At 31.6% G+C, this 21,689-nt stretch overlaps 2 protein-coding genes across 3 annotated transcripts; both read right to left on the bottom strand.

Moving 5' to 3' along the window:
* Positions 1–3,018: 3,018 nt before the first annotated feature.
* On the bottom strand, positions 3,019–3,812 carry LOC117911021 (UNC93-like protein 1). The gene is made up of 2 exons (XM_034825189.1): positions 3,435–3,812; positions 3,019–3,285 (listed from the first exon to the last, which is right to left on the bottom strand). Exons 1-2 carry the CDS (start codon positions 3,810–3,812, stop codon positions 3,019–3,021), a joined length of 645 nt encoding a protein of 214 aa, XP_034681080.1.
* Positions 3,813–9,855: 6,043 nt separating this feature from the next.
* Positions 9,856–21,255, bottom strand: LOC117911386 (cysteine--tRNA ligase 2, cytoplasmic-like). Of its 2 annotated transcripts, none has more exons than XM_034825740.1 (9): positions 20,998–21,255; positions 20,175–20,238; positions 12,360–12,521; positions 11,997–12,167; positions 11,647–11,928; positions 11,414–11,539; positions 10,599–10,808; positions 10,392–10,508; positions 9,856–10,306 (listed from the first exon to the last, which is right to left on the bottom strand). In XM_034825740.1, the coding sequence occupies exons 1-9, from the start codon at positions 21,165–21,167 to the stop codon at positions 10,067–10,069; spliced, it is 1,542 nt and encodes a 513-aa protein (XP_034681631.1). In that variant the 5' UTR covers positions 21,168–21,255; the 3' UTR covers positions 9,856–10,066. The 2 variants fall into 2 exon arrangements, with proteins under 2 accessions (XP_034681631.1, XP_034681632.1); XM_034825741.1 differs by lacking the exon at positions 20,998–21,255 and adding an exon at positions 13,089–13,202.
* Positions 21,256–21,689: the final 434 nt, after the last annotated feature.

Raw genomic sequence — 21,689 nt, 5'->3', positions numbered from 1 at the left:
CTCATTGATTGAGATTATAAGGGCAATTAAGTAATTATATAAATAAATGCAATAATATTCCATAGTGACTTCATCTTTGGATTCTTTAGGAGTCTTATGAGTTAGGGGATCAGCATTTGTCTTATCTTTTAGAAATTAATCTTGTCCTTTTGTGGTATTACTTTAGTATATATTGATGATGATCACTATATTAATATTAATATTAATATTAATATTTGCTACATTCTTTATTAATTATTGGACCCTCTAACTAATAATTAATAATTTTTTTTTTTGGCTCCGATAAGACTGCAAATGGGGCTTGGCTCTCATTATAAAAATCATGCCTATTTTTTTTTTTAATTTATCATTTGTCCCATTTTTATTAAAAAAAAAATTAAAAATGATTTTCAACCAATTGATTTTGGTTTTAATGATAAAAATTAAATTAATTTTTAGCATGCCTAGCTTCATTTTTCAACTTTTTTTTCTTCTACATAAGTAAAACATTTTTCTAACTATTTTAATATTTTTAAGATTTTAGTAAGTTAGCTTCTAAGTTTTTTTTTTTTATATTTTAAATTCATTTTTAACTTAATAAGAGCTTTATACCAATTTGATTAATTTTATTAGAAAGAGCTTATAAAAAACAAAATAAAGCTTAAGTTGTGTTTAAATCGACTTCTAAAAAGCGATTAGTTATTATTTAAGTTTAATAAAAGTTTGTTTTATTAAACTTTTAATTTATATCCATGCTTAAATCTCCTCATACATATTCAACGGCCTAGATTTGAAGTTGGATAGGTATCATTTTCGTAACTTTAACATTTTTCAAAAAGTTTTCATGTTGACTAAAACTTTTATAATACTGGATTTTTTTTTTTAATTTTTGAAAATTATGACTTGATCATGGTTGTTAGCTTCAAGCTAAAACAAAATATAAACCCATTAAAAGAAAGCTTGATATAAAAGTTAAAAAAATATTGTTTCTTGTAGAAGTCTTATTTTGATTTACACCAAAAAAAAAAAAAATTAATATTTAATAAAACTTACAATACCAATATATATATGTTTTAAAATTATGACTTTAGTTTGGGTTTGAGCTTCTAAATAATAATAATAATAATAATAATAATCTCCGAATTAGCATTAATATCAAACTTAGAATAAGTTAAATTATGCTTTGTCAAATTTAGAAGAATATAGAAAATGGACCTAAGTATCTGGCCTATAATCTTCTTTTGACTTATTTCTTTTTATTTTAATGAATAAATAATTATAATCATAATATAATACACACCACAACTTTGAGCAACCTACAAGTTGATGCATATTATATTTATATTTATTTATTATTTTAGTTGATATTTTAACCTACTTTATAGTGGGGCTGCCTGCACATCATCATAAGTCAATTTTCTTATGTGTCCATAACTTTCCCCTTAGCATCTCTCTCCAAGTTCTATGGTTGGTGGAATTCAGCCTCTTTTTTTTTTGGTCTTCCATGCAAAATCATTTACTACTCATGAAAATAGCAAAGTATTCATAATAATAATAATAATAATAATAATAATAATAATAATAATAATTTTGATAATATTTTTGAGAAAAGTTATATAAAAATATTTTTAAATTATTTTTCAAAGAGAATTGTGTTCAAAAACTTAAATATGAAAAATAGTTTTCTCCCTTAATCCTTATAAAGGTGTTGTACTAATTATCAACAATACAATTATTTTGAAATATTCTATTTTTTTTTTCCAATTGTTGCTTTATAATGTTAAAAAAATAATTGAAAACACCTTAAAATTATCCTAAATAATAGAATGTTTTTAGAAAAAATTTTAAAATAATTATTTTTTTTTTGTCAAAAGCTTAATAAATATGTTTTTGAAGTTACCAAAATAGACCCATAAATCTATTCTTATAAATTAGATTAAGGTCCTTTATTAATTTTATTTGAAGATTAAAGTAATACTTTGCTTATAAATTTGTATTCATATTTGGTTATTTTATATTATGTTTGATTTTAAGAAAATATTTAAAAAAAAAAAGAAAAAGAAATATAATTTAAGGAAATGATTTTATCATGTTTGCTTTGCCATGGAAAATATGAAAAAAATAAATATAATTAAGGTGAATTAGAAATTTATAAATTTTAAATTTATTTAGTTTTAGTATGAAAAAGAAAAAAAAAAGTGAAATGAGTTTATATATAAATATAATTTATTAAGTTTAAATATATATATATATATATATATATATATATATATATATATATATATATATATATATATATATATATATATATTTATTTATTTATTTATTTTTGTTCTTAATTTCATTTTCTCAAAACTTTCAAAAATCAAACATAGGGTTACTAAAATTAATTTTCCTTATGGGAGTTTAGTGTGAAAGCAAAATAATATTACTTTATATAAAAGCATTTTTCTATGAAAAATATTTTATATTTAATAAAACTATGATTGCATTTCTTAAAATATCACTTTCCATCCAATTTATAGTTATAACTAAAAATAGATGAAATAAAGCATAAATCTAATTGTACATTATTTTAGGCAAACCATTATTCAATTTATTTTCTTATTAATGAAAAATTATTTATCTTATATATTAATACATGTCATGGTAGAAGAATTTTAGAATTTAAAAACATTTTTCACAATAAACTAAGAAAAATGTCTCTTTACAAAATTCTACAAGGATTTATTTTAATAAAAGTACTTCTAAAATGCACTTTTAAAACATTAATTTCAATCACAAACCTTTTAATTAATTTTCCGTTTACATCTATTATTGACCACCAAGGTAAATGCTATCCCAAACAGACCTATATTCAAATATAAGAGGAAAAAAATACTTCGAAATTAAAGTTTAAAAGTTTATTGAATGGGTTGACTAAATATCCACATATAATATAATAGGATTGACAACGGGGTGGGCCCACCCCTATCCCATTCCCGTCCCAATTATATAAATCTCTTTCCCGTCCTCGTCCCATACCCGGGGCAGGGCGGGTTAATGGGATCCCATCCTTGTACCAAATGTGTTTTCGGGACGGGACGGGTTCGTCGGGACCATCAGCATCATCTTCCAATTCCGGAACAGCTTCATAATCTCGACGGCCTCCGTCGACACATCGGAGTACTTGATGTTGGTATAGTGGCTGTCGTCGTCTCGAACCACGTGGCTCAGGTGTAGGATCGCCAATGTGAGGACGGTGCAAGCGGACATGAAGCACATGAACCCAATGTAAGTACCGTCGTTCACGGATGCAACCTCACTCTTGTTGTAGTTCAGAATGAAGGGGATGAGCCTACCGATGACGCCCCCATATTGAAGATGCTCCAGAACAGCGATATGTATGAACCCTTCCTCCCTAGCGGGGGGTACGACGTCATGATAGCTCCCTACCCCGCCTAGAGTAGTCCTACTTCGATTCCGAGGATGGCACCGACGACAATGGCGAAACCTTGGTACCGGTAGTGGTTGTAGTAAAGAAAAGAGCTAGCATAGAGGACGTAGGTTGAGCAACCGGCGAAGAGGGTGAAGCGGGGCCCGAGGATGTTGTAGATGCCACCACCCAAGACGCCGAAGATGGCGAAGGTGGTGTAGAGGGCGGTATTGGCGTTATTGGCGGCGGTGGCGTCCACCTGCCCACCTCCCCCCATCCCGGAGAGGGCTTTGAACATGCCTGGACAATAGAAGCATACCAAGCCAATCAAACATACTTGAACCAGTGGGGAATTGTATCTGAAAATAGATTTGTTGGGCAACCCCACCACTAACTCTTCATCTTCCCCAAACCCCATTTCTCTTCTTACCCACTAGATCAGATCAGAATAAGATTCAAACCTAGAGTCTCTATGTATGTTGGTAATTATAATTTCGGGACGGGGCGGGGCGAGTAACTACAAACCCATAACCGCCCTAAACTCGATTCGGGTTTCACAAAACTTTCCCATACCCGTCCCATACCCGATTAATTAATCCCATACCCGTCCAATAGGGGCGGGGCGGGGCGGGTGACCCGATTGACCCGTGAAATTGCCATTCCTATAATATAAAGGGTTTTGCTATAGTACCAATTTGATATGTGTTAAAAAATTGGACCAATTATGTCATGTTATACATATAATTTAGTCCCTCTTATCTAAATCCGATCCCATTTCTTTACACCTTGATTTTTACTTGTGTATATAGCCTAGATTTTAATATACACTTTCAATAGTTGAGATCGAAAATTCTTTAGGTACCAAGATCGATATCATAAACCTTTCTTAATAAAATAATCATAATTTTAATTATTATATCAAATGCCATTGAAGTTCTAAATATAACAATAACCCCAGTCTACAAACCAAACATTTGAAAAAAAAAATGAATGAATGAATGTCCTATGCAAGGATGAAAACATTAGTCTTGACCAATGTATTGGTAACTTGATTTCATATATATATTTGGACAAAATATCAGTGAATATTTTGATATGAAATATTGATAAGATAAAAATTGATCAATATATATATATGTGTGTGTGTGTGTGTGTGTGTGTGTCTGACATAATGATTCATCATAGGTCTTGTCTAATGTATAACCATACACACTAGTGCACTCATCATGAAAAACTCATTTCTATAGCCAATATAAATTGTTTCTTCAATTATGAGGTAGTGTACTACAGTCTCTACCGGATTGCCTAAATTCATTAATAAATTATAAACAACTTATCATCTTGCAAGGAACTTAAGACTTGTATCCTTTGTGTAACTCCTAATGCATTTAAGTCATGTACAATGCAAGTGATATGAATGTGAATGCTCAAATCAATATAAATGCAAAAGTGAATAGTAAGTGGAAGCTCAAGTTTGACTTTGTTACATAATGTCTTACTTTTAAAGACTCTATCCTAACAATACATAATTCTTAATCAAAGCAAAGATTGTCATATCCAATTAAATGATTAATTTTCCCACTTGGATCTTTGAAGAAATTTTAAACATCCAAGTGGGTTGTCCATTGTTCCATTACCATAAATGAAGTTTGTTTCAACTTCTTTTCTATTGCCTTGATAGAGGCTTAGTAAAGGTTAACTAAATATTTTGGAGTATGACAAGTACATGACCAATGCCCTTTCATCCCACATCTATAACATGCATTTTTAGAAGTCTTTTTGGTTTGTACATATTTTCTCTTTTCTAATGCATTTGCCGTATTGTTTCATTTTTGGTGGTGAGGGTTATTCTTCTTATTATGAGAATGTCTATGATCTCCATGGGGTCGTGAGTTGTTCCTTCCATGCTCATGATCATGTCCTAGTTTGCATCCTTGCTTTTATCCATGAAATGTGGTGGCATTCGCTTAAAGGAATGACACTTAATCGATCGAATGAGACTAATGAGTTTTTAACAAAAGCTCATTATTCTCTTCAATGACTAAAAGACATGATATCAATTCTGAATATTTAATAAATGACACTCTTGATATTGCTGTTGCTAACGTATATTCGAAGTGTGAAAAGTAGTAAATATTTTTCCTAGCATATTTTCTTTAGTAACTTTTTCTCCACCTAACTTTAATTGGGAGCTAATTTTAAATAAAATGGAGTTATATTTGTTGACATATTTGAAATCTTGTAACCTTAAGTGCATCCAATCATAATGAGGTTTAGGTAGTGTAATGATCTTTTGGTGATCATATCATTGTTTTGACATTTCCAAATGATGATGTATTCAACTTTTAAACTCTCATCAATATGATGACAAAATAATATTATTACCTTTGCACAATCCTTTAGGAATACAACATTTACTTTTATATAATGGTTGTCCCAAGATTCATTGTATCTAAATGAATCTCAATTTGAAAGATTCAAGATAAGAAGTTTTGTCTAAAATATCAAGGGCAACACATTCAAGTTTAGAAAAATTTGACATTATCTGATAATTATATATGAAATAATTCAACAAGAAGTTTTGTTTAAAATATCAAAGCAACAAACTCAAGCTTGGTAAAATTTGACATTATCTGATAATTATATATGAAATAATTCAATCAGAATCATATATAAATAAACTTTAAATAAACATTGCACAATTCAATTTATAATATTTCTGTCACAATATTCATTCTTTCCATTTTATTCTAAATATTGTAAAAATAAATAAAATAAAATTATGGTGACATAAATATGAAAAATGAATAAATAAAAGTTATATATATATATATATATATATATATATATATATATATATATATATATTTTAAAACTACAAGTTAAATTAAATAGTACCTATTATCTTACATAGCTTTTGGTTATGACAAAATTTAGACTAATAGCTTTTGGCTAACACTAATTTTCTTCTTTCTTGTTTCATAGCCTCTTGCTATGAATAATTGAGACACAATGATATAGCTTTTGACTATATAAGATTTTAGAAATTATAGTTTCTGGCTATACAAAATTAAAATTTCAATGATTGCAAGCACCTGACTTTAATTATATAAAATATAGTTTACATAGCTTTTGGTTATGAAAGATTTTCTTAATATCGTTTGACTTGATCATATAAAATATGTTTTACATAGTTTCTTGCTACAAAATTTTTGTTGTATATCTTTTTGGCTATACAAACTTAAAATATCAATAACTACAAGCTTTTAGCTTGATCATAGAAAAATGTTTTACATACCTTTTGGCTAATGAAAGATTTTTTATATACTTTCTAACTATATGAATTTATTAATTTGATATTCTATTTTATATAGTTCTAATTATGAGGAAATACAACATAATTTTTAATGTTGTATGTGAATAATATAAAACTCCATAATATACCTTTGAATGATGTGTTTGGAAAGAAAGATTTTGTAAGAAAAACATATATAGATTTATGTTACATTTTTTTTTAAATCACTTCCAAAAGTTTTAAAATTTGAGATAATAATTTTTTTTTTTTAATATTTCAATCTTTTAATAATTTTTAAAACACACTACATTTTTTAATTTATGTCACAAAGAGAGTATTTGCATATTATACAAAATTATTATTATTATTATTATTATTTGTATTTAAAAAATAGAAAGTTTATCTTAATGAACTCTTACTTAATACAACCATGATTGGAGTTAGGAATTCCATTTGGGGGTGGGAAAAGAAAAAAATGTGAAATGTTGGGTTGGTGGTATTTGTTGAGCGTTTTCTTGTTAATTCTAAGTTGTTTTAAATTTTTGAGGCACCACGTGGCCCGCGTGCTACTTAATTAAAGTGCATTACTTTTTATCTTCCACTTATCATCTTCTATGCAACAAGGCACCAAAAAGTATTAGTTAATAGGATTGTAAGCAAAATCGACAAACTCGATGAAAATCAAGCATATGAGTTTGATTTTCATTAATAAAATAGGTCAATTCGATTGGAGAATTTTTGAAAACCACCTTATGAGTTCTATTTTTGATTTTCTTATTTTCTAACTGATATAAATTGAACTAATATGATATTTTAAAACTCATATATAATTGTTTAATATTTGATAAATTATATTTTATATTAGATTAAAGTAATTCATTATTATATCTCATGATCAAATCAATTCTAATTATATTTAATATATTTTTAACATCAAATCCAAGTTATTTTGAATGAATTTAAAACAAATTAGACTTGAGACATAATATAAACTTAAATTAATGGATTTTGGATTTAAAACAAAAAATAAAATAAATAAAATTGGGATATGGACTAAAAAAGGTCATTAAGTTGAAACAAAATTAATCCACAAAAATCAAATCAAATTTAAAAACTTACTTTAGTTCGATTTTTCATTCTAAATATGATCGGTTTGACTTTTATCATATATAAATCAACTATATCAATTCACTTCAATTTTTTACTCAAAAACCAACCAAACGAATCTTATTTGCACCCCTATTAACTCTTTTTTATCATCTAAGCATCACCTTCTACTTAACAATGAAATAAAATAAAATAAATTATAAAGCATTAGCCATTTCCTCCGATTGATGATCAGACTTCATGTGTTAACCCTTCTATTTGTAGTCCTATTATTATTAATGATAATATTTTCATAATCGAATTGGATATTGAATCGGAAAAGATATTGATTCACGGTTCATTGATGAGACCGATGGTTGAATAGTCGAACTAATGACATCATAAATATATAATTTATATTTTATTAAAATTAGAAATAACTATAAGAAATTAAACTATATATAATTAATTTTTTTAATAACATTTCTTTCTTTCTTTTTATATTTGATATATCAAATAACATGATAAAGACAAATCTAAATGTATTAACATATTAAATTTTATTAAATAGAACAAGTATAATGTTTATATGAAGATGAAAAGAAAATTATAATATTTAATTTAATTACATATCGATATATTTTGTTATTTTAAAATTTAAAATATTATTATATGATTTTTGTATTTATCATCAATAATTATTATAAAAATAATATGGATATAATTATTTATATTTGTTTAAATATTTTATATGATCAAAATTTAAAATCAAAGCAGATGTGTAGTTGCATAGTTCCTTTCTAATATAACTAAAACTTATCCCACCTCGGTAACTAAAAGTACGTGTTTGATAGTGATTCTATAAAGCATTTTTAATCTTTTTAACACTTGAAATTTTTTATCTTTATAAAGCATTAGAAAGACTTAAAACACTTCCTAAAATCACTATCAAACGCATTTTAAGAGACTTCATGGGATGTATAAATATCCTATACATCCTTAGGAGGTTGCAAATGGCATTGTGGGCTTGCAAGGAAGGAGCTTGGGCCAACGGTGTGGACGGCCTAACATGTATTTGGTCAAACAATAGTTAACCGGTTTGCATGGAACCGGATGGATGATCGATTCGGTTCAAGGTCTGGTGGTTCAAGCAGTCCAACCCCATGTGTACTAAAAAGCTTTTTGACTTACATTTAAAGAGCAATTGATTTTCCATTAAATATTTTGATAAGATCATCATCTATAAAAGCACCACAATATTTTGACCTGTTTGACAATTTTTGCAAAGCCAAACTATACCCACCATTTGAAGAGCACGAAACAACAATACAAGCATAAAAAGGATTTATTTTACCATAAGTAATGTTGTCCAATTCTCTATGTTATTAAAAAACTCCAACGAAAGAGTAGAAGCTATTATTCAAGGTAATAATTTTTAAAAATATAATAAAATTTAAATAATTATTTAAAAAGAAAAACAAACTAAATAAGACTCTTAGACTATGTTAGATAATTGCTTTCAAAAACAGTTTTAAAAAACAATTTTTAAGAACTATTGTCTGATGTCTTGTAATATAAAATAAAAATCTATTTAAAAATCTAAAATATTTTTAACTTATTTTTAATATTTTAAAAATAATTTTTATATCTAATGTTTTATTTTTAATTATTCTGCATATTTGAATGACCATTTTTTAAAAAAACACTTAAAAAATAAGTGAAAATAACTAAAAGATGTTATCTAAAAACACTACATTTTTTGTTCTTAAGAAAAAAAAAAAAAACAAAAACAATTTTTTGATCACCAAATGCATTCCTTAAGAATAGAAAACTGTAATTAAAAACAGGTGCCAAATAGGCCCTTAAACTACTCAAAAATCAATCCAACCTGGCTTTAACCTATAATGGTAGAGATTAAGCTAAATACTCTTGCAGACTAGCCAATTTGTTTAGCACTAAGGCCACAAATTTGTAGAGGATGCCTAATTATAGCTAAAAAGATTTATATTTCCTCAAGCCTAGGAACTTCACCAAATAAGAGCAATTTCTTAGCACATGAAACACATGTATACACATAACATAGGGAAAAATAACCAAAAAGCCAGATTTGTATTTTTTTGAAAAAAAATTCTAAAATCCAAGACCGCCTCAGTCCAGGAAAGTTACAACATTAATTAGCATATAGATTAAACACTTGTATGAGCTTTCTATATTTATCAGCAATAAATTTAAGAATCAGAACCAAAAATTCTCAAAAGCATGAGTCAGAGGAGGAATAAGGTTGCCCACCATCAAGTTGAGGCGGCTGGTGCCTGTGGTTCTTGTTCGACTGGGACACACGGCCTCCAAATTGTTTCCTTGCCCACATCCATGAGAGCAATGCCCTTAGAAGCCAAATCAGCTCTGATCTGATCACCCCTTGAGAAATTCTTATTTTTCCTTGCTAGTGCTCTTTCTTCAATGAGATGCAAAACATCATCTTCAATCATCCCGGCTCTCCTTAACGCCTTACCTTTCAGCTGCTGCAAAACCTGTCCAATGAAACAAGCCATAGTTGAAGATGAAATTCATCCAAGAGAAATTTGGCTGTAAAAATTTAACATATTGGTTCTTCACCTCAGAATAAGCCAAAGTGGACAGCAATCCCAGAACACTGAGAGCTCCCTTGACTTCTTTTTCTAATTCAGTGAGGGACTGAACTGCTGATAATTGCTGTTGCTTCTGTTGCTTCTTCTGGAAAACAATAGAAAAATCAAGATTTCATGTTATTCCCCTAACAGAGACAGCATTAAAGACTTGTTGGACCCAATTCTGATTGCATACCTTGAGCATGTTTAAACCACTATTTATGAACCTCAAGGCTTCTTGAAGAGAAGCATTCAATATATGCGGAGTGGACAAGTCATCAGACATCTTTGTCTGAAAATCAGTCTGTAGCTTACTGATGCAGTCTTTGGCAGCAGGAGTAATGCAAACATTTTGCCCATTTACTTCTTGAAATGGAGACAAAGTATCCTCACAATCTCGCAATGTCTAACAATCACAAAATAGTTTGAAAAGAAATATTAATATGACGTGTGCATGCAATATATCTGTTCTACATTTGTTTGGGTCTAGTTGGGTACACTCCAGCATGGTGGAATAGAGATGGAACCATTGGCAGGCGATCAAATTAAGGAATTATCCCAAATCCAAGTCACTTTCTGGTCCAAAAACAGGTCACGTTTTTTCTCCAAAAAATAATTAATTAATTAACTTAATTAAAATAAATTCACAGAATTAGAGAAATGACAAATATCAATTCCACAACCTGGAGAAATAACAAATATCAATTCAAGAAACCAGAACAACTCTAGCAGTTTCTAGGAAATTCATAACTCGAGCAGTTCGAAGGAAATTCATCAACCCAACTTACACAGTGAGCGAGAGAAGACTGATGAAGATTAACTAGTCCCAAATAAAATAAAATAAAAATAAAAAGAGAAGTTTAAACTGTTAGGGACTCTGTTTGGTGCATGTTAGTGCATAAATATTTACTGGTTAATGACTGGAGCAAATATTTGATCCACCCATCATGACCCCACCAAGCCTGTCCTCCTAGTCAATGGAAAATCTGGCGACAAGAAAATGTTTTATACCTGATATATATAGAATACAGCTTCTGATGCAATTTCCAGCTGTGCAATTGAGTAATTGACAGGAGATCGATAGTGTGTACCCAGCAAGAAGTATCTCAATGCCAGTGGATGGTACAGATCGGTAATCTACAAAAAATGCGTCAAATAGAAACATACTCATAAGAAATAGCAACGGTTAAAAATTTAAAAGGCACCAAACAGATGGAAAATTTATGATATTGGATTAGCTTTACCTGCCGGATTGTGAAAAAATTCCCCAATGACTTTGACATTTTCTCATTGTTGTTAGTGACATGCCCATTATGCATCCAGTAACTAACATTGCTTTCTTGGCAAGCTGCACAACTCTGGGCAATTTCATTTTCATGATGTGGAAATATCAAATCTATTCCACCACCATGAATATCAAATTTGAAGGTCAAATAATGTGCACTCATTGCACTGCACTCTATGTGCCATCCCGGTCTTCCAGGACCCCATGGGCTGTCCCAACTTGGCTCATCAGGCTTTGCAGCCTGCAAAATTGGAAAAATTAGGAGGAAAAATGAGCATAAATATCAGGCAATTTGTGACAGTTGCTCACCTTCCACAATGCGAAGTCAGCTGGATTTCGCTTTCTTGAATCAACAGCAACACGTTCACCAGCTCTGTTATCTTCCAGCTTCCGCCCAGATAATCTGCCATAATTTGGGGATTTATCAACAGCAAAGTACACGTCCCCATCAATTATGTATGCACAATCATTGTTGATAATCTGCAGCACACATCAACAATCAAAAGGGGGGAAAAAAAGGTAAGTTCAATACAATGGTCAATGTACCATAACCAATGAACTTCACATGTTTATACTCGTTACACACATCAACACATGAGAGAGAGAAAGGGAGGTAAAGTTCAGTTATTCAACATATCTCAAACTTCACGTGAAATAAAGCAAAAAGATAACCTGAGTTATCATATCCTTGATCTGGTCCATGTGATCAGAAACACGTGGCTGTTGGGTAGGGGTTAGGCACTGGAGATCAGTCATGTCATCAAGATATTCCTGGCAAAAGTGGCTACTCAGAGTCAATGGATTCTCTCCTAGCTCATTTGCCCTCCGAATAATCTGCAGAAAACATTGGCAGCCACTAAGCATTTCAAGGACAAAGTCTATAGAAATCAACTGAGGTATTACCCATGATTATTTTAATGGAGGTTGACAAAAAATTTAGAGAAGATGATAAGAATGGCAAAATATCAACTTTACATAGTTTTTGGTGTGAAGACACAAAAATTAAATCAAGTAGTGTCATGTGTTTGGTAACTTCTGAACCATGATTCGGGTTAAGATTCAATCACTCAAAACTGATAGTAATGTGCACACGTTCAAAAAAGCTAAACCAGCACAAATTTGAAAAAGCTATATCATAGCATGATTTTACCATTAATTTCAACGGCAGATTAAGAGCCTTAAATGAATATTATGCATGGGGATCACTCGGAAGGTGGGGTTAATCTTTGGAACTCCACAGTTTACAATTTTGAGACCATGTGCTGAAGCAACACGATGTTGACCGATATGTTTTGCCCTAGTTAACCTTGGATGAAATTCTAATAAGACAACTTTCACCAGCCAAGTATTCAATAATTGCTGTTCATTAAAACTATGCATGGTCTTTGTTGAATAACTTACGTGGATTAGGGTTTTCAGTCTGAAGTGGCCAAAGGTGCAATTCAAATGAGAAAAGAGGACTTGAAAATCAGGGCAATAGGTATCCTCAATGAGGCTTCACTAGAAATACAGCACCTGGATTTCAACAGAAAGGAAAATAAAACAAGGAACAGGTTCAGTGATAATCTGTAACCATGACAGGTAGTTGTATCCCCATGGAAAATGGTCTTAACTTTTAAGGGAAACACACACAAATAGTTGTTAAAAACTTACAATATACGATATGATACAACAATACAATATATTTTTTTATGGAAATTGATACATTTCGTAATCTGCATATTTTTCTAAAAATTATCTAACAATACATATACGATACACAATACAATATGTGGTACAACAATACATAAATATTCAACTATTTTTCATAATTTCTAAGAAACATCAAATTCAAAAATTTTCTGTTGAAGGAGCTATAATTATTAAAATACATAGAAAGATTAAAACTTGATCATAAAAAGGAGAGAGAGGTAATTTAATCCCATAGGAAAGCTACCTACTTGCTGTCTGAGACTACTGGAAGTTAAGTAAATTTTTTTTTTCAATGAATATTAAAGAAATTTCATTTGAATGGTTTGAATGTTAACATTAAAAATGATAGTGATTGGTGAATAAAAACCTACTTAATATATTTGGGTTTTTTATTTTAAAAAAAAAATTTGGTGGGGAATGAAAGATGAGAATCATGAAAAGTTAGAACTTTGGATATGGCATACATACATACATATATATATATATGTGTGTGTGTGTGTGTGTGTCTGTGTGCATGTGTGCGTGCACGCCCACACGTGTGAGTGTACATATGCATAAACAATATAAGTACATATGCATAGTTAGAATTTGGAACTAAAAATTAAATATAAAAATTTTAAAAGTTTAAGTTTGTGGACTTTTTTTTTTATAGATAAACACAGAATTTAAATTAGAAAAAGGGCGCTTAAGAGGCAACCCGAAGAATTTAAAAGTTTAATTTTGTGGATTTTGATGAACATATACATTAAACTTGTATTTTATTAAATTGAACTTTTCAAAACTCTAACATTCAATATTTTCATATGGAATGATATGATTTAAAACCCTACTATCTTTTATGAAATTGGTTATATATTGCTTTACATTTCATGCTTCCAATATATGTAGACATGTACACATTTTTTCTATTTATTTTTTACCATATGAAAGAAAAATATGATACACGATACAGAAAAATAGAAAAAAGATATATGATACGTTTTACCAGTTAACAACAATGCATGTGCACATATATGGGTGATGGAAGAGTTGAAAGCCAAGTGCAAATTGGATTTTGGGGTGAGATGTGAGAGAGACACAAACTTAATGAAGTTCTCAGAGAATTAACCATGAGAATAACTTGCTGAGCTGGCAATTTCACTCCTTAATACCATTAGTGTCAGACATACAAAAAAAAGAAAAACAAAAAAGAACAGTAATTGTTTCCCATGCAAGATTCAAAATATAGTCTCAATCCAATATGACTCAACCGAGTTGCATCTGCCTCAAACTGGGCATCAAATTCCAGCAACTTTTGGAGGTTAACAATGTCGCTTGAACATGATGCTCAAAATGAATAGGCGGAGGACATTGTTTCCAGCAAGCTGGTCAGATTCCAACGGTGGGCTTTGCTCTATTATTGGTTGAAATAAAGCTTATAGTGCAAGAAAAATGTGTATATGTGAGAGAGAAAAGGCCTTGTGTTATGTGATTGGATGTGCATTAGTGGGTCCTAATGACAACATGTGATTATTTAGCTTAATGTAAATGTGAGCAACAAGTTTCATTTAGGCAAATGAGATGCATGCACTAATCACATTGAAATAACAATTCTGCATCATATGCTTCTGAATCATTATCACATTCATTATTGTTTCTTAGGGCATGTTTGCTTCCTACAAAGCACTAAGGAAATAAAAAAATGCTAAGAAAAATGATTTTTCCATGTTTTCTCTATGAAAAATAAGAAAATAAAATATAATTAAAATTAGTTCAAACATAGTTGTGAAAAGGGCGCCTACGCTCTAGGCGGCGCAACACCACCCTCCAGCGCTTCGCCTAACTGTGGGTGCAGCCCCTTCACAAAGGTGTTGATTAGGCGAGCAAGGCACTCGCTTTCGGCCAGGTGCGACACCCCCAATAGGTGCGCCTCTATCCTTTACCATTGTCTTCATCTTTTTCTGGTCATCTTATCACCCTACGGCGACGAGTTGCAGAGCAACAGAGGGAGAACGACGAGGGTTTTGTCTTTTTAATTCCTAAAACCAAAATGACGTCATTTGGTTTATTATTTTAAAAGAAGAGGGGCCAAAACAACGTCGTTTTAGTTTTTTATTTTTATTTTTTTAAAAAGGGCAAAAACGACGCCATTTTGGTCTGTTCTTCTTCCAAAACCCAATACATGCTCGTTTTGGACCTGTAAAACACAAAAAAAAAAAAAAAAAAAAAATGCCCTAGTCTCCCGAACAATGTGAATAAGAGAAGAAGATGAAGAAGGGGAAAAATAGAGAAAAATTTTCACTTGATTATATTATATAAAAATATATATGTAAAATAGGGTGTGCCTCACTTCACTAAAGCCCGCACCTTAGGTGCGCTTTGCGCCTCAGGCTCCAAGAGGACTTTGCGCCTTGAGCCTTTTAAAACTATGAGTTCAAAATTTATATATTCTTAAATTTATTTAATCTTTACATAGAATAGGAAAAACATGTAAAATGAGTTTGGAGTAGCATATAAAAATAATTTATTGACTTTAAATCTATTTTTTATTTTCTTGCTTACTTTTCTTCTCTATTTTCTTTCCCTCCCATTTTCCCCCAAATTTTCCTAGAACCAAACATAGAAATGATGTTTCATGCTTTTAGGCTACATTTGCACCCAATCCATCAAGCTTGACATCGAAATGACTTATATACCTTCTATAATAGAGCGAATGGGCTCAATTCCATTAAAAAATAAATATTAATGCTAGTGAGAATTTTGGAATTTGAAACTAATAAATGAAAGACAACTCCAATATTTTTCTACAATAAAGATGGTAATGATTTTTTAACATTAAAGTACTATGCTTTCATCCTTTTCTCTAACTTCATAGATTCTTAGGTTTTCAGTTTGAGCCAACCATTCAAATCAAAAGTTCTTATTGGTCTTATCTACAATCTACATTTTGACAGACTTAGGTTAAAATATTGTCTTAGGCCCCATTTCGTGCCACTTTTGGATTGCTTCAAAGGTTTTTTTTTTCACTTTCAAATGTTCAATTACCCATTAAAGCATTTCAAACTAAAAGAAATGGGAGTGAAATGCTTTGGCAGAAATAAACAATTAGAGGGTACCTACGTACACAAGAAAGGGGTTAGTAGCTATCCACAAAGAGGAGTCAATTTCCAAACCTTCATTTGCTACTTTTCCAACCTCCAAAACTTCCAGCCCAACAAAAGTTTTTTTTAATTGAGAAAGGAAATATCCATAGCAACCTAAAAAATTGCCAACAACATATCGACAACTATCTAGATTTGATGCAGTAAATTGGGATATGACTGCCTGATTCTTCACTAGTTTTACAAAGATTTTACCTCTTAACCAACATCCACACCCTCTCCACATAAGCATATATATGGTTAAGATTTTCTTAACATGGCCTCCCATGCACCAAAAAGAAAAAAAAAAGGGGTCCTCAAAGGGCACTAGAATCCCAAACTTCTTAAACAGCAAACAACCCCATCTCCTTACCATATAAGAAAGAATAAAAGGATTTCACCTGAAACATCCCTTTATTTTTCTCCTTCCAAAATAAAGAATTCTCCCCCTATTGCTTCAACTCTCAGAACATTTATAAGCTTTAAAAACTAACACGCCTCCTCTATTTCCCAATCATGGAAATGCCTCTGAAATGCAAGGACCAATGGCCAAATCTGTCTGTGTGTCCCAAAAATCTGCCACTCTAATATCTTTTAAGTGGCTAGGCAGAACAATATGAGAAAAGTCTCTTTCAATGATGCTACCCCACCTAGTTATCCAACCAGAACTTGGATTCCTACCATTCATGACCAAAATGGAAGTTCCAAGGCTGAACTCTTCCCACCCCCTCCGAATTTCCTTCCATATGCCCACACCAATGCTCTCTCTCACCCCCTTAGTGCACCGTCGTCTATCCAACTCTCCAATACTTTTAGTAGATGATTTTCCTCTTTAAGCTATTACGCTCATGAACATATCTCCACAACCATTTGCCAAGCAGCATATTCAAAGGATCCAACTTCCTAGTTCCCAATCCTACACTCCTTTGGTCCTTGCAAACCATTGCCCAATTCACAAGATGCATTTTCTTTCCTCTGAATGATTCCCCCTACAAGAAATCACTTAGGATCTTTTCCAGTTCAATCCTTACTTTTTTAGGAATTACATTTAAGACGCAATGTAAGTAGGAAGGCTCAAAAAGGTACACTTGATAAGGATTAATTCCCAACCCACCCCCCACCCCTTCTCTCTCCCTTCTCTCTAAGTACCACTTCTTCCAACAGGTTAACCTCCTTCTTCCCTCAACTGAATCCCACATAGCACAGGAACTACAAGACAAACCAAGGTTTGTAGTAGGAAGACAACTTTGTGGGAATGCCACTAACCACTACTGAGAATCTCACTGTAGATATACTAAAATGCATCCATTTCAATCATTTTTGTTCCAAACCCATTTTTTCCATGTTTGAAAGGAGAAAGTTCCAATTCACTAGTCATAGGCTTTTTCTATCTCAAGCTTGCATACTAAAATTTAAAATTTATTTATACATACACACACACACACACATATATATATTTTGAATTTTATATATATACAAAGTTCCAATTCAAGAATATATATATAGATATATTCTGAATTTAAAATTTTCTTTTGTACAAATGAAATGACAGCCTCTTCTCCACAAAGTTTTCTTTCAAATAAGCACTCACTTAAAAACTACTATAGTGCCAAAGGGGTTGATCTAGGGTAGGGTTGGGTTGGGCCCTTAGAATGCTTACTCCAAAACAAATATCGTGACTGAGAGGGGGAGAGGGGCCCCAACTAACTCCAAGATTGGAGGGTTTTTAAGGTTGAGCTTCACTGATTCTACCATTCTTAGCCTTTGGCATGTATGGCAGCAATTCCTTCTCGAAAAAGTTCAAAGGAAAAAAGTGTCATTAAGTGTTAACTATTCTACTCTGTGTGCTTTGTTGGTAAAATCTTTTTCCCTGTGGGTTGCAAGTGCTATAGAATACAAGACCAAAACCAATCCAGCCTCATTTGAATTTGTTTAGTTTGGTTCTTAGGTAAGTTAAGAATTGATAGAGGTTGGTATAGTTATGGGTTGAGATGTTGAGCATAACAGACCAAGGGGGTGAAACAATACTGTCTAAGAGCATGATATTAGGAGATAAGAAGTAAGAATAATAATTGTTTAGCATGAAAAATTCATTTTTATATTTGTTGTTTCAAAGTAAAGTACACTTTATATTTCTTTCCTTTGTCTATACTTCAAGGTTGTACCATTTGGGGCTTTCTTCTCTTATGTGTTAATTCCTAAGCAGGATACTTCAAATCACAAACCAAAAGAGACCCCACCCCCCCCCCCCCCCCCAAGAAACAAAGCTGAACCTTTTTATGGGTTGGGTTGGTTCTATTCCAACAGTCAATAGGTTGATCCCTATTTATGAAATAGAAACCTCACCCTCGGTTAGATACTTCTGTGTTGAAGCAAAACAGTCCAACTTGAACCAGGTTGCAACCTGTTCTTCAGTCATCAACTCAATTAAAGAAAAGTCTCCTTAATTCTTGTGACGTCCGAGGAGAAGCAGAAGTTCCAATAATCAACTATTCATTCTTTACTCTTCTACATGGATGGTTTATAGCTAGGAACTAACTTAAGGAATTTTCTCTTTTCAGCTGCAGCTATTTAAGCATTCCCTGTCTTTGGGGCCTGTTGTTGATCCTAGCACAATATCATACCAAATGATTGCTCAGTTCTGCAATGAGAATGTAAATCCATACATAAAAGACATAAACAACAAGCCGATACATGTGCACATGTGCCCATCTAAGATAGTTTCAATCATGCAATGAGAACTAATAAATGATTCAGTTTGGAAGAATGATTTCATTCAACTTGAAGAAAAACAAGTACATGGCCAAATATATATACGTCAAGGGAAAAAGAAAGGAAATCAGTAACAAGGATTCATAGGAGGGCATGACATTAGATAGAATGAGGGAATGAAAATGAAGTAGCCAACCCAAGAAGTTAGAATTACAACTTTCGTGAGCTGAATTTCCCGTGAGTTTGTGTGTTTATGTGTGTGTATGTGCAGCAACCATATCAAACTCCAAAAGCAAACAGTTTGAAGCGTTATAAAATCCAGTAGAAGTTTTAATATTACACTAGACAGAAATGAACCTAAAGCAGGATTGGTAAGACATTGATGTAGACTTTTAACTACATTGAACACAATGCTTGCACTTTAAATTATGGTTGTTTCTGAACTTTTATAGAATCACTTAAATATACAAAATTTTCCTTAGAAGGTAGAAACATTGCTTCCTTGCTCTTGCATTAATAGATGATCAAATACTCCACAGGAACAATGTACATATCAAATTTGAAGTCTTTAGTTCAATACCAATATTTTAGTCCAGGTCGCAATGATTCCAAACTACTCAATTTCTTGTCAACAATCAAAAATTAATTTATTTTTATTTTTGGCAAATCAGAAATTTCAATCAATATTAGCTCTAGTTAAAACTAATGGTTTTCCATTTTTTCTTTACCCAACACCAAGTAGTCAAAATCAAGGTTTACTTTTTTTTTTTTGATAGACAAAAGAGCAATATGTATAAAAGCCAAAAAAAGCTTACTTAAGTTGATGGTTGATAGGTCAAAAGGCTACAATTTTGTAAGGGCAGGCATCCCAAACGCTAAAATGTAGCAGTAATTGGGATTTGGAACCATGGTTTTAAATCATCAAAGCATAGAACAAAATAATATCTTCGATCAAAATTCTAACCTTGTCGTCAACATCTGTAAAATTTCGTACATAAGTAACTTCATAGCCCAAGTGTTGTAGATATCTGAACATTTTCATCAAGAGAGCATGATTAGAATCTACAAATTATCCTTTACACCTGATTCAACTAGAAAAAAATCAATCAGAGAGTTCCATCAGAACTTGAGTCATTTTTCTTAAGATACACCAGAGTTACACTCCGGGTTTGATAAAAAGCATGTTATAAGGCATGCCAATGAGTATGTCAAAGACGCAATTTGGAAAACAATCCCTTCATTAATATTGCAAAGACAAAATCAAACTTCTTCAAGGGTTCATCCCGCATCACCCTGAGATTGAAGCATCAATTACAAGAAGCCTATAAGGGCTTGTTTGCCAGCGGAATCAAAATTACTTTTTGAGAAATGTCTTCAATTGAAAGACAAGAACAACCGCTTTCAAAAATAGCTTTAAAAACCTAGTAGCTTCACAGGTTTTTTTTTTTTTGGGGTATTATTCTCAAAATTTTCCCGTTCTCGAGAACAACAAACATATCTCATCTCGATTTCGCAGCCAAACCAACCCTAATTTTTTTTCCTCCAAAGATGATAAATTCAGAATTCTGAATTGTCACACACTTTCATCACACCAGATAGACCTCTTACTTTTACGCTAAACCCGCACCTGGAATTAATATAAAAATGAAAAAAAATAAAAAATTCTTTCCTAAACTGCAAACCGAAGCGAAAAGGATCAATCGTAGGAAAAATAAAATAAAATCAATCTTTGCGGGCCAGAATAAAATGAAATCAAACAACTTAAATGGTTGAGGAATAAAACAAACCGGTAGAGGACGTCAAAGCAGACGGCGGCGCGGGCGTGGCCAAGATGACTGAGGTCGTAAGCGGTGACACCGCAGACGTACATGGAGACTTTGCCATCGACAACGGGCTTGAAGATCTCCTTCTGCTGAGTCATGGTGTTGTACACTCTCAATTCCGTCGTCTCCGCCATCGAAGATACCGCGAAGCTATCCCTCAAAGGCTTGAAGAAGAAACCCTAACCCCTCAAGCCTTTTCAGGTTGAAACGGTAATACTCTTTTGATTATTGTAAGTTTAAAACCGTAGAGTAATTAAAATTGTATGTCCCTTCTTGTGTAAGTTTTAAAACCGTGGAGTAAATAAAGTCGAGTAAGATTTGCTGAAATTTCATAAATAAATTAAAAAAAAAAAGGGAAAAAAAGAAAAGAAAAAAGGGATCAGAGGAATTTGCTGTAACTTCATTCTCATGAAATTACTAAAATAGCCTTAAAATTTAAAATTCATTAAACATTAAATTGTGTTGAGATAAAGAATCTTTTTGAGAATTGTCGTGTAAAACAAGGTTATCAAAGTTTTAATAGAAAGCTTATTCTAAAAATGAGGTGTTTTAAACCTATTTTAATTTTTTTTTATTGTTTTCAATTATTTATCAAAAATATTTAAAAAATAAAAGAATTATTTTTGAAATCATTTCCAAACAGATCCTAACCTTCC

Source organism: Vitis riparia, chromosome 3 (genome assembly GCF_004353265.1).
Source record: "Vitis riparia cultivar Riparia Gloire de Montpellier isolate 1030 chromosome 3, EGFV_Vit.rip_1.0, whole genome shotgun sequence".
In the NCBI taxonomy this organism is placed as follows: Eukaryota; Viridiplantae; Streptophyta; class Magnoliopsida; order Vitales; family Vitaceae; genus Vitis; species Vitis riparia.
Note: the sequence above shows the minus strand (reverse complement) of the source record. Positions and strands in the feature narration are given on the sequence as shown.

What these genes read in the sequence shown, in the direction of transcription:
- LOC117911021 (XM_034825189.1), bottom strand. Translation starts at nt 3,812, where the DNA reads ATGGGGTTTGGGGAAGATGAAGAGTTAGTGGTGGGGTTGCCCAACAAA. An exon ending in GTGCCATCCTCGGAATCGAA is followed by an intron (nt 3,286 to 3,434) that starts GTAGGACTACTC and finishes AACTACAACAAG; the next exon opens with AGTGAGGTTGCATCCGTGAA.
- LOC117911386 (XM_034825740.1), bottom strand. Translation starts at nt 21,167, where the DNA reads ATGGCGGAGACGACGGAATTGAGAGTGTACAACACCATGACTCAGCAG. An exon ending in CTGACTTCGCATTGTGGAAG is followed by an intron (nt 11,929 to 11,996) that starts GTGAGCAACTGT and finishes CCAATTTTGCAG; the next exon opens with GCTGCAAAGCCTGATGAGCC. An exon ending in ATTTTTTCACAATCCGGCAG is followed by an intron (nt 11,540 to 11,646) that starts GTAAAGCTAATC and finishes CATTTTTTGTAG; the next exon opens with ATTACCGATCTGTACCATCC.